Below are 12,810 nucleotides of genomic sequence, written 5' to 3' on the forward strand. Positions count from 1 at the left end.
CCAAAGAGGACCACACCAAGACACATCATAATTAAAATGCCAAGGGGAAAAGACAAAGAGAGAATCTTTAAAGCAGCAGGAGAAAAACGGTTAGTTACCTACAAGGGAGTATCCATACGACTGTCAGCTGATTTCTCGGCAGAAACTATGCAGGCCAGAAGGGAGTGGCAAGAAATATTCAAAGTGATGAACAGCAAGAACCTACAACCAAGATTACTCTACCCAGCAAAGCTATCATTCAGAGTTGAAGGTCAGATAAAGAGCTTCACAGACAAGAAAAAGCTAAAGGAGTTCATCACCACCAAACCAGGATTACATGAAACGCTGAAGGGTATTCTTTAAGAAGAGGAAGAAGAAGAAAAAGGTAAAGATAAAAATTATGAACAACAAAATGACATCAAATACATACCTACCAACAAGTGAATCTAAAAATCAAGTGAATAAAAAATCTGAAGAACAGAATGGACTGGTGAATATAATAGAATCAGGGACATAGAAAGGGAGTGGACTGATAATTCTCAGGGGTAAGGGGGTGTGAGGGGTGCGGGAAGAGATTGGACAAAAATCTTACACCTATGGATGAAGACAGTGGTGGGGGGTAAGGGCATGGGGTGGGGTGGGGAATCAGGTGGAGGGGAGCTATGGGGGAAAAAAAAGAGGAACACCTGTAATAATCTGAACAATAAAGATTTATTAAAAAAATTTAGATTGCAATGATGGTATAAAACTTCTGTGAATATACTAAAAACTATTGAATTGTACACCTCAAGTGGGTGACTCTTATGCTAAGCGAATTATCCTATATAATAAAATCAAATATATATAATTATATATTATATTATATAATATAATATGTAAATCGACCAAATGGAGGAACAACCGGTCACTATGACACACACTTGACTACCAGGGGGCAGACGCTCAACACAGGAGCTGCCCTTTGGTGGTCAGTGCGTTCCCACAGGGTGAGCGCTGCTCAGCCAGAAGCCTGGCTCGCGCTCCTTAGTGCTGCCTTGGAGGCGAGAGAGGCTCCTGCCACTGCCGCTGTGCTCGCCAGCCGTGAGCACAGCTTCTTACTGCAGGCAGGAGGTAAGGAGCAAGGGGTCCCGGACTGCGAGAGGACACAGGCCAGGCTGAGGGACACCTCCCCTCCCCCGGCCAGTGCATGAAATTTCATGCACCGGGCTTCTAGTATCTAAATAAAGCTGTTGTGCCCTAGCTGGTTTGGCTCAGTAGATAAGAGTGTCAGCTCTTAGACTGAAGGGTCTCTGGTTTGATTCCGATCAGGGGCACATACCTAGGTTGCAGGCTGGATCCCTGGCCCCAGGTTAGGGGTGCATGCAGGAGGCAACCAATCGATGTTTCTCTCTCTGTGTTTCTTCCCCTCCCTTCCACTCTAAAAATCAATAGAAAAATATCCTCGGGCGACAATTAACAAAATAAATAAATAAAAATAAAGCTGCTGTGAAAAAGAAGAAAGCAGGAATGAGGATGCATTATAAAAGGCAGCAGGATTCTACGAAACTAGCCCTGGCTCTAAGAACAGATGATGGGGCAATTCACATGCCACTGACTCTCAATAATGGACAAGTAGCTCACCAATCCAGACAGAGGTCAGCATTCCTGGGCATGGCCACCCCCCACCATCACACATCCTACTCAGGAGCTCCCGGCACCGGCCAGATTTCTGCTCTGGGCCTCCTAAGACCCATCAGTCATGTACCAACTTCATCACCATTTCCACTGGTTCACAAGGAAACTGGCACCTGACAGAATTCCAGAAACCACACACCAATGACAACAGAGGTGTTGCCGCAGTAACCAGAGCGACTTCTCTTTGGCATTTAGCTACCCTGCCAATTGGTCCCTATCACATCAGAAACCATTATATTAAACAATGGACACAAATTCAAGATCATTCCAAAAATGACCCACACCAGGGATCGTACTTTCAGAATTTTATGATTAGTTGCAAAAAACCTTCATACTAAATTCTTACATTTCAATCACCAGGTGGTACATAATTATGAAGACTGAGATTACAATAAATATCATGGCTCATAATAGAACTTTAAGTTTATGGCTCAAAGATACAATTAACATGAAGATGCAGCTTTCCCAATCCAAAAAAGGGGGAAATGATTCCCACAAAACAGTAAGGAAAGAGGCTGATGAATGCTTACAGTTAGCAGAAAATGTACTCCCATTGTCTTTTGGGTGGGAGACCTATTTGCTCAGAAGAGAGACTGTTTAAGATTTAAAATGTAGAAGGGCAAAGGGCAAGTGTATGGCAAAGACATTCTACAGTCTGTCCTCACACATGGCAGCAGTGAGGAGCACACTAGGACCTCAAAGCTTCAGTAAGGACTTCCAAGGAGGCATGTTGAGAGGGGCTTTTGGAAACAGCCTAAGAGGTGGGGTGTCAGGCTAAGGACAGAGGGGCAGAGTGAGGGGGAAAATGGTTCTGAGGCAAGCAACAGCAGCTACAGTGGAGGAACATTTTTACAGGGAAGAGGAAAGGAGTATTAACCACAGCTGATCTCCTTTGGTTGGGCAAAAATGTCAAATGTACTACCATTTTCGTGAAGGGTGAGGTGTAGGAAAGGCCAGGCAGGTGAAGCTGTAGTTTCAAAGCTCTCAGGGGCTGACAGCAGGTACTCACAAATCCAGGTCAATGGGGGAAAAAGGGGAGTATGTAATACTTTCAACAATAAAATTTTAATTTAAAAAATGGGGGGAGAGGAGATTGGAGAAAGCCTTGGCTGTGTAGATAAAAGTTAAGAACCCGCAGAGGGTCTCCTGGAGCTGGAGAAAGGGAGATTAGGTAGGAGGTGGGGAAGTCTGGGTGGAGAGGCCAGGGCAAGTGGCCAGAGAATAGGGGAGGAGAGAGAAGCGGGGACCAGAGGCCTGCGGGGAGACCAGAGACTGGGCAATGTGGGACGGGCAGACGGCGAGATCCCAGCGACTCTGAGGAAGCTCCCCAGCAGCACCCAGCATGTGTCTGTCCTGGGGGTGGGGGCCCAAGGCCAGGAACCAGTTGTGCTTGGGGCTCTCAGGCTGCGGGGTAGTGGCGGGACGGTGCTCCCAGGTCTGAGGAGGCTAACAAGGGGGCAGAAGGGGGCCCCAGCATCAGGATCCCAGGGATGAGGAAAGGAGAGCCAGGGGGCACGTCTCAGGTCCGAGGAAAAGCTGGCACAGGCCCTGCTCGGGGAGGGTCCCGTCAGGAGAAACCCAAGGAGAGTTCTTCAGGGTCTGAGGGGCTGCAGGGAGGTCTGATCGCGGGTGACAGGTCACGGAGGGAAGGGCCCGCGTGTGAGGGTGCCCAGCGTAGGGGCTTCCGGGTCCCAGCAGGGCTAGTCACGGGCTGCCAGTCGGGGAGAGGTCGGGTCTGCCAGGAGCTGCTCGCGCAGGCTCCGGTGTGGGGGCAGGTCGGGCTGGGACAGTGTGAGGCACCGGCTGGGCAAGTCCGGTGAAGCGCCGCTGCAGGAGGCCCGGCGGCGAGGGCCTGGTCCCGACTGCGGGCTCGAGGCGAGAAGCCGCGCAGGCTCGGCCTGTGAGCGCCGCGAGGAGGCCCTCGGGCCCGCCCGCCGGCCGGCGCTCACCTGCAGCACCACCTCTACGTCGTACGAGTTCCCCTTGCTCTTCTGGTGGCCGCGGAACTTGGAGCCGCTGTAGAGCAGGCTGGTGGCCACGCCGGGCTGCTGCGTGTTGATGGGCGGCGGAGGGATGAGCGAGGCCGCGGAGGCGACCGAGGCACCTACCGGTGGGGGACACTCAGTGCGGACCGGCATCGCGGGGTCCCCCGGAGCCAGGGCTGGGGGAGGGGGAGAGGAACCGCCGCCGCCGCGCGGGAGCCGAGGAGGGCGGCGGGGAGGGAGGGGCCGGGCGCGCACGCGCTGGCTTGGGGCGGGAGCCGCGCACCACCCGCCCGCGGCCTGCGGACCAACCGCTCCGACCGCCACCGGGACTCCGAGACCTGCGAGCGGGGCCTGCCAGTCTTGAGTTGAGTCCCCTTCCTCACTTGCGCGCGCGCCCGTGCGCGCGCCCGTATACACACACACATACACACACACACACACTCACACACACACTCACACTCACACACACACACACACACACACACACACACACACACACACACAAACACACCAGCCCTTCCGATTGGCCCGGTAGCGCCTGGAGGGCGGGAGCAGACTGAGGCGGTGCTTCCACCCATTGATGAGCAAAGAGAACACGTGATAGGGTGTGCGAGGCTCCCTCTGGGACTTGTAGTCTTCTTGCAAAGCTCGGCTCGAAGTGGGTGGGGCAAGGTGCTTTCGTGATGCTGATTGACTAGGGGCGTGCGCAGTAGGCGCTCGGGAGTGACGGCGGGTCGCCGGCGACCTGCGGAAGATGGCGGCGTCCGCGGGAGTCTGAGGGCTCTGAGGAGGCGGAGAGAGGTTTCCGAACAGCCAGAGCGTGCAGTTTGGGGATCCTTTCGCTCTGTTTCCTGCTCTCAGGTTTCGCACCAGTTGTGCCCCCATGCCCTCCGGCGTGATGTGGAGGAGCTGCCTCTGCCTGCGGGATGGATGGCGCCGTCTCCTGAACCGACCCTCCTGTGGTCCCACGGCCTCCGTGGGGAATAGGGCAAACATCCCGTTCCCATTCCGGGCCTACGCTCCCCCGGCGGGTAAGGGAGGCTAGGGCACGTCCCCCTTTGGCCAGGGGCCGAGCGAGCTAAGGTGGGCTGAGAGGTTCTGACGGTCCTGGCGGGGTACCCGAGGCAGGGCTCAGGCTCGTGGGGTTACTGGCAGTCGGCCCTGTTACAGACTGGGAGAGTTCCAGACGAGGGCAGGGACCCCGGAGGGTACACATCGCACACATCTCTTCAAGGCAGGAGCCAGGAATTGATCTTTGGCACGTGCGGTTTTTCTCAAAGTGTGTGGCTTTCTTCTCTTTAATAAGGAAAGCAGAAGCGATCCAGGTTTTCAGACAGGGAAATTCGGATCCTGTGTCAGGACTACTCCAAGGTCACAGAGCAGCCTCAGAGGTCAGTGGAGGGCAGAGGCGGGCTCGCGCACAGTCGTCCCCGCCGCTTTCTCTGCAGGTCCCGGCCCTCCGCCTGCCCAGCACAGCCCTGCCGCCTCTGGTGAGGAGTCGATTTCGATCTCGTGCCTCTTCCACTCTGACTCTGATGAGACCTAGGAGAAGGTAGTGACTTTTTCATTGCTACTAGGGAGAGGTTTTAGGGGTGAGAGGGAGTGACTCACTTGAAAGAGAGAAGAGTAGTAACACTCTGCTACATTCGGTTAGTTTTTCTGTGCTGAGGGCAGGAGGCCCAGTGATCCTCAAGACAGAGACCTCGGTCCTCACCTGGATGATGCTCACTGTCAAGTGCAGAAGGTTATCACACCCGCGTTAAGCAGTAGCTTATAGCGCCCTGTGGTGAGGAAAGTACAGCACAGGAAGCTGTGCAGACACAAAGAAGCTCCTACTCCCATCTTGGGGGTGTCTAGAAAGGGTCTTGGGTTTTGAAATAACCTTTAACCTGAGAGTTGGTAGATGAGTAGGAGTTGGTGTAGAGGAGGAAAAGGGTGGGCAGCTAGAACACATCTGGAGGTGCAGTGGGGGTGAGGGTCTTGCTGTAATGCTGCTACCTCAGAAAGGCCAAGACTGCAGGCAGTGGCTGTGGCAGGGGCACAAGCCGGGGTCTGGCGCTAGCTGGACCTCTGAGGTACTGTGTGATCTTTGGCCTCATTTTCTTATGTGAGTTGAAGGACTAGGTTGCCTCTGAGGGTTCTTCTTTTAAGCTCCATAATTTTATACAAATGTTGGATACAGCTGGGAGCTGAGGTTTCACCTTTCAGGGCCCAGGTGAAGGGTATGGAGGAAGGCCATGAAGAGCAGTAAAGAGGAAGAAGGAAGGGTATCTGTGATAATGGTGATTTATAATAGTCCTGGCACACAGCTTCTAAAAGCCAGAGAGAATCTTTTGCTAAAATAGTTGGTCTTTTGTCCTCAAGGAGCTCCAGAGTGAGAAAGATGAAAGGAGTGTCTTTCAGCCACACCTGAGTTTATGTCAGTGAGGTGACTTTTAGAAAACCCCTAAGGATGGGGACTGGTTGCCATGGGAACCAACCATGTGCTAAGAAGGTTGAACTTTCAGCCTTACCCTCTGACCTCCAAGGAAGGAAGAGGGGCTAGAGATTGACTTGATCATTAATGGCCTGTATGCCTACTTAATGAAGCTTCCCTAAAATCCCTGAACTATGGGTTCTGAGAGGTTTGGAGAGCTTCTGGGTGGTGAACATGCAGAGATGCCAGAGAGTGGCATGTCCAGAAAGGGCCTGGAAGCTCCTCACCCCTTTCCAGGTACCTTCCCTTATGCATTTCTTCCATCTGGCCATTCCCAAGTTATATCCTTCTATAATAAATCCCTAATCTGGTAAGTGAAATGTTTTCCTGAGTTTTGTGAACTGTTCTGGCATTTAATCAAACCTGAGGAGGCATCATTGGAACCTCCAATTTATAGCCGGTTGGGTTGGTCAGAAGCACAGGAATCTGAAGGGGTAGGGTGGGGACGGGATGGGGTGGGCAGTCTTGTGGATCCCACCATTAACATGTGGGATCCGATACTAACTCCCCAGTGGATAGTGTCAGAACTTAATTGAACTCTAGGACTCCCAGGTGGTGTTGCAGTTGGTTGGTGGGAAAACCCCACACATTTGGAATGTCTGTGTGAGTGTGTAAAGGAAAATGAAAGGTGGAGTTCACTTAAGTTGGCAAAAGCAGAGGGTTAATTTAGGTTAGTGGATGCCACTTCCCATTATGGTGGTACTTTATCTGCCATCTCCTTTTCCTTTTTTTTTTTTTTTTTTAGAAAAAATTTTTAATTGATTTGTGAGAAAGAGAGAGAGAAAGAGAGAGAGAGAGAGAGAGAGAGAGAGAAACATCAATTTGTTTTCACTTATTTATGCATTCATTGGTTGATTCTTATATGTGCCCTGGCCAGGGACTGAACCCACAACCTTGGCATATTGGGACGACACTGTAACCAACTAAGCTACCCAGCCAGGGCTCCTTTTCCTTTCTACTGCAGACTTACTAGTTTGGGCTCTTGGAAGTACTTGGCACACGATAGGTAGTCAACTGTGAAAGAAAATATGAAGGAAAGAAGTAATAAAGGACAGTGGGAGTGAGATATGTGAACCAGGCCTATGAGTGATCTACAGAGACTTTGCCAATTGTGAGATTCTGAGAGTCTTTGGAATGGCAGAAGGTTAAATCCAAAAGGGGCCTTGATGAAGATTTCAATTGGCAGGTAGATTGATCTTGGCCTCATAGGAATGGCCATGTCATTGAAGTTGGTCAGAAGGAGAGGGGGGTTAAGCAAGGGCCGCTTGGGTGTTAGAGGAGATGTTGCAATAAGGAGACCTGTGTGAGGCTGTACCAGCTGCTTGGAAGGGAAGGTGTTCTAGAGAGGCAGCATGTGTGGCTGAGTGCAAATGCCCAGTGAAGTCAAGTTTAGAAGTCTTGTCTGCTCCCTCTGCAGGCTGTCTGTCACCTGGACAAGTCATTTAGCTTCTCTGCCACCTTAGAGGCATCTTTCTCATGGTTGTGGTAGACTGAGGGAGAATCTGTAGATAAGGCATCCAGCCTGCCACCTGTTTTCCTACTAAAGTTTTATTGGCACACAGCTACACTCATTCATTTACATATTGTCTAGGGCTACTTTCACTACAGTAGCAGAGTTGAGTAGTTACAACAGAGACCGAATGGCCTGCAAAGACTAAAATCTTTACTATTTGGCTCATTACAGAAAAAAATTGCCAGCCTCTGCTCTAGATGCTATAACACTTTGGAAAAACTGTGTTTAGTCATTTAGCCCACTTACATTAATTGCTATGGCAGATACATTAAACCTGAAGAATTTTATAACAGATTTAGTGAGGTATAATTCACTTATTCTTCACTTATTTAAAGTGAACAATTACATGGTTTTTAGTATATTCACAGAATTATGCAACCATCACCACAGTCAGTTCTAGGACATTTTTATTATGTCAAAAAGAAACCCTGTGCCCTTTAGCTATTGCCCTCCCATTGTCCCCTCTAGCTGTAGGCAGCCACTAATTTCTGTTTCTATAGGTTTCCCAATTTTGAACATTTTATATAAATGGAATGTGGTCTTTTTTGATTGGCTTTTTCCCACCACTTAGAATGTTTTCAAGGTTTATCTAAGTTGAAGCATGTATTAGTACTCTGTTCTTTTTCATTGCTGAATAATATTCCATCTTATTTATCCATTCATCTATTGATGAACATTTGCGTTGTTTCCATCTTTTGACTGTCTTGCATAATGTTGCTATAAACATTCGTGTACAAATTTTTATATGGGCATATGTTTTCACCCCTCATATATCCAAAAGTACAATTCTGGGGTCAAATGGTAACTGTTTAACCTTTTGAGGAACTAACACACTGCTTTCCAAGGTGGCTGCACCATTTTACATTTCCATCAGCAGTGCATGAAAGTCCCAATTTCTCCACATCCTCGCCAGCACTTGTTATTATCTGTCTTTTTTATTATAACCATCCCAGTTTTGATTTGTATTTCCCTGATGATGAATGATGTTGAGCCTATTTTTATGTGCTTATTGGACATTTGTATATTTTCTTTGGAGAAATATCTATTCAGATCCTTTGACTATTTTTAATTGGGTTATTTGTCTTTTTATTGTTGAGTTGTAAGAGTTCTTTATATTGTTGACCTGAAAAATTTTGAGACCAGAAACAGTTGGTCAGAGCCCCCTCTTCTCCCATTATGAATGGAGGCATATCCCTAGAGAGGATTTCAGTTTTAAGGCTTAAGCCCCGCCAGATGGCACTGTTTAAAAAGATAAAGGTGTTAGAAGGCACTTCTGTTCTTGGTGCACAGCGGGAGTTGTATTCTGAGTCCTTTCAAAGCAAAGGCCAGCACGGTAATTGGGACTGATAGATCATTTGCTGGTCCATGAAGCCTAGGACAGGAGGAGCAGTGTAGGGGCAAGTGACACAGAAAATAGCCTGCTTTTTTATATGGAGTGAAACAACTTCACAGGAACTGGGACCCAGTGGACATTAATTTCCAATTCAGCACCCTTCACATGAGCATGTTTTCTTATTAACCTCTCTGCTTATATAGCCTGTGTTCTTGTGGTCAACTTTTTAAATTCAACACTTCTTTACATACCCATTTCTTTGTATCTACAAAGTCCACAAAATTGTCTCTTAAAAGCCACTGGGTGTGTTTTTGCCACAGAAACAGATGTTCTGTAAAGGGAGTGATTCATACTCAAAATAGACCCAAGTTCTGTGTGCTCCTACAAGGTTAGGCTGTTTCTTCACCTTTAAAGATGGTGTTCCTGTTGCTATCGGCTAGCCCTTTATTCATGGAGTCTATGGGGGCGTTCATAGGCTTCTAATGGCCTCATGATTTGTCTTATGTGACCCAAGACCTTTGAGAGCCCAGGTGAGGAACCTTTATCTTTTGTCATTGTTGGGGAGCGTGACTCCCACCAAATGAATTCTCCAGATCATATTTGTATATGAGAACGCCTTACCTGACTCCCCCTGTCCTCCTTACTGTAACCTAACCCCCTCTGGGCACCTGCTGGATAGCTACAGTCTTCTCCCTGACCCTCTTTCTAGTTCTTCAAAACTCTGTGCTCTCTTGAGCTCCCAGACTTTCGTGTAAGTTGTTTGCTCTGCTGGAAACTCTTTCACACACACCCTCTAGAAATGAATCCATCGATGCAGATTGACACGCTTTATAAGCAGAGAGGTTAATAAGAACACAGGCTATATAAGCAGAGAGGTTAATAAGAAAACATGCTCATGTGAAGAGTGCTGAATTGGAAATTAATGTCCATGGGTCCCAGTTCCTTCCTCTGCAGGTCTCAGATAGAGCTGACTGCTGGGAGCTCTTCCTTTAGCACACAAGGGGACCGAGCTTCCCCAACGTGTGTCTCTGTTCCTTGACTTTGGCCATCATGCCCCTTTATTGTTTGGCTAGTTTAGTGTCTGTCTTCCCGCAGGAGAGTTAGTCCCTCTAGGGTGTGAACTTCGAGTCCTATTGCCAGGACTTACCACACTTCCTAGAAGGGGATTCATGCCAAAGTTTATTTCAAAACTTCCAAGCCTGGAGTTAGCCCTCTACCTATCACTGCTCCATTTAGAAGAACACCTGTCTAAAACACCCGCACATGAGCCCCGCAGCCTTTGAGCTCCTTTTGCCCAGTTGTTCTCTCTTGATTTTCTCCTATTTTGAGCAATTTTGGTTGCCCCTTCCTTGGCCCTGCATTCATCCCACTCCCTTCTAGTTTTTTCTTCCTCTTAACCAGTGGTTCTCAACCTTTGTAATGCCGCGACCCTTTAATACAGTTCCTCATGTTGTGGTGACCCCCAACCATAAAATTATTTTCGTTGCTACTTCCTAACTGTAATTTTGCTACTGTTATGAATCGTAATGTAAATATCTGTGTTTTCCGATGGTCTTAGGCTCTACAGCAGCAGTTCTCAACCTGTGGGTCGCGACCCACAGTTTGAGAACCACTAGCAGGGTCGCCTAAGACCATCGGAAAACACAGATATTTACATTACGATTCATAACAGTAGCAAAATTACAGTTATGAAGTAGCAACGAAAATAATTTTATGGTTGGGGGTCACCACAACATGAGGAACTGTATTAAAGGGTCGCGGCATTAGAAAGGTTGAGAACCACTGCAAGTGGGCCTGGCCAGGGCAGAGGAGCCAAGGCCTGGCCTGCAAAGCAGGAAAAAAAAAAAAAATAAGCGACACTTCCCTCGTGGGAAACCCTGCTGTCCTGGCATCTTTGGATGGTTCAGCCTGTGCTGTCAGAGTCCATTCCTTGGCCCCCAGGTCTCCTGGACCCATTTCTCAGGGCTGTGTGGTGCAGTGTGCTAGAATGCTCTCCGTTGACACTTCCTGCTCAGGGGCGGATCCCCACCCACACCCCAGTGATGAGTCAGAGCTCTCAAAGCTCTTCCCACTTCCTGCTTGTCCTGGCTGTAGACATGCTGCCCAGCCGAGACATTGGAGAGCATCCTAGCTGTCATCTGGATGCCTTGGTCCAGACCTCCACACACACAGGAGCCTCCAGACGCTCGCACCTGCCATGTGAGTGTGACCGACAGCCTGTACAGTAAGGAAATTTAAAAGCAGCAAGGTGGGGTAAGCCTCCTGTTGTGGTGTCAGCTGTGTGAGAGACTCAGTATTATGAATTCAGATGAAGATGGTATATTGTGCTGTAGTAATGTAGCACAGTGGTCAGCAAACTCATTAGTCAACAGAGCCAAATATCAACAGTACAATTGAAATTTCTTTTGAGAGCCAAATTTTTTAAACTTAAACTTCTTCTAACGCCACTTCTTCGAAATAGACTCGCCCAGGCTGTGGTATTTTGTGGAAGAGCCAAACTCAAGGGACCAAAGAGCCACATGTGGCTCGCGAGCTGCTGTTTGCCGACCACTGATGTAGCATCATCTTGGTTGTCAGATCTGATCACTTTAAAAAGAAAATTTAAACTCTGTGAAGACACGGATTTTGTTTTATTCACTGTTTTATCCAAAGTACCTAGAATAGTACCTGATACATAGTTGGCACAAATATATTTTGTGGGAAACCAGTTTGGGTCTTATTTTAGTAAGTGCAACCATGGTAATGTAATTTCCATGTGTAAGCATTAATGATAGCAAGTGAGATTCATGAAAAAAACATGTTGTGCCAAACATAAAAATACAATGTTTGTAGTAAGACCAGATACTCTCTTTCCATCCTCTGCTACATAAACCAAGTTTTTGTTTTCATAGTCTGTTTGAATTAATAAAACTTCAACTGAGCTCGGCCAGTGTGGCTTGGTGGTTGAGCATCAATCTATAAACCACGAGGTCATGGTTCAATTTCCAGTCAGGGCACATGCCTGGGTTGTGGGCTCCAACCCTAGTAGGGAGGTGCCGATAGATGATTCTCTCTCATCATTGATGTTTCTGTCTCTCTCTTTCCCTTCCTCTCTGAAATCAATAAAAATACCTTTTTTTAAGAATTAAAAGAACTCAAAAAGCTTTAAAAACTAATGAATCTCCTTTTCCTTCACATGCTACATAATCATTTTCAATAACTGACTTTAGTCAGACTCTGAAGGTTTTAGGTACCTGATGAATATGTGAAAGAACAAACACATGAATGAATGAATGAATGAATGAATGATTTTGTTTATCACAGATGGTAAGGACTGGGTTATGGTTTATAATTTCCAAAATGTGACCTATTTGTTCTTTATTAATTGAAGGAATCTGTATAATTCCTTATGCAGTACTCTTGGTTTTTAATCCCCCCAGGTGAAAGAGGAGAATGTGTTTATATTTTCATGTAAGATTTTATTCAAGTTATTTTCAGAAGAACAGGACACAGATTTTTCCTTCCTAAAGGAAATGTTTGGAGTTCCTGTTGAATACACAGGCAAGCTGGTTAATTAGATTAATTAATTAGTATAGAGGATGGGAAATGCTCCTGGGATCTCTGCTTACTGCTTGTGCATCACAGGCATGCATACGCACGTCACGTTCACCCTGGCTTTCCACTCCTGCCTTGAATGGGTCTCTGGCTTTATCACACTCAGACACCATCTTTAGATTTGGGCACATTGTGCTGGCACGGGGCAGCACTAGTGGGGGTGGTATGGGAGGAACAGCTTAGAAGTTAAAGCAGAAGGTGCTGGAAAAGTCTTTCGGGTCATACGGTCTGCAGGCTTATGATGCTGCGTGATCAG

The 12,810-nt window shown here is 47.7% G+C and overlaps 2 protein-coding genes across 6 annotated transcripts in view; one reads left to right on the plus strand and one right to left on the minus strand.

The window, feature by feature from the left end:
- The window catches only part of GID4 (GID complex subunit 4 homolog), a 23,661-nt gene extending 19,732 nt beyond the window's left edge, over nt 1-3,929 (minus strand). The window contains exon 1 of the mRNA XM_080681698.1: nt 3,603-3,929. Within this exon, the coding sequence (XP_080537824.1) occupies nt 3,603-3,791 (189 nt within the window). The 5' untranslated portion in view covers nt 3,792-3,929. The remainder of the gene's footprint in view (nt 1-3,602) is intronic.
- The window catches only part of ATPAF2 (ATP synthase mitochondrial F1 complex assembly factor 2), a 24,242-nt gene continuing 15,180 nt past the window's right edge, over nt 3,749-12,810 (plus strand). The window contains exons 1-2 of one of the 5 annotated variants that reach the window (XM_080681693.1): nt 3,749-3,763; nt 4,500-4,669. In XM_080681693.1, the coding sequence (XP_080537819.1) occupies nt 4,522-4,669 (148 nt within the window). In that variant the 5' untranslated portion in view covers nt 3,749-3,763; nt 4,500-4,521. Of the gene's footprint in view, nt 3,764-4,344; nt 4,670-5,121; nt 5,191-12,810 lie in introns of those variants that run through there. The other 4 variants (XM_080681695.1, XM_080681694.1, XM_080681697.1 and 1 more) reach the window with 4 other exon arrangements.

Source organism: Plecotus auritus (assembly GCF_963455305.1).
Source record: "Plecotus auritus genome assembly, chromosome: 7".
NCBI lineage: Eukaryota > Metazoa > Chordata > Mammalia > Chiroptera > Vespertilionidae > Plecotus > Plecotus auritus.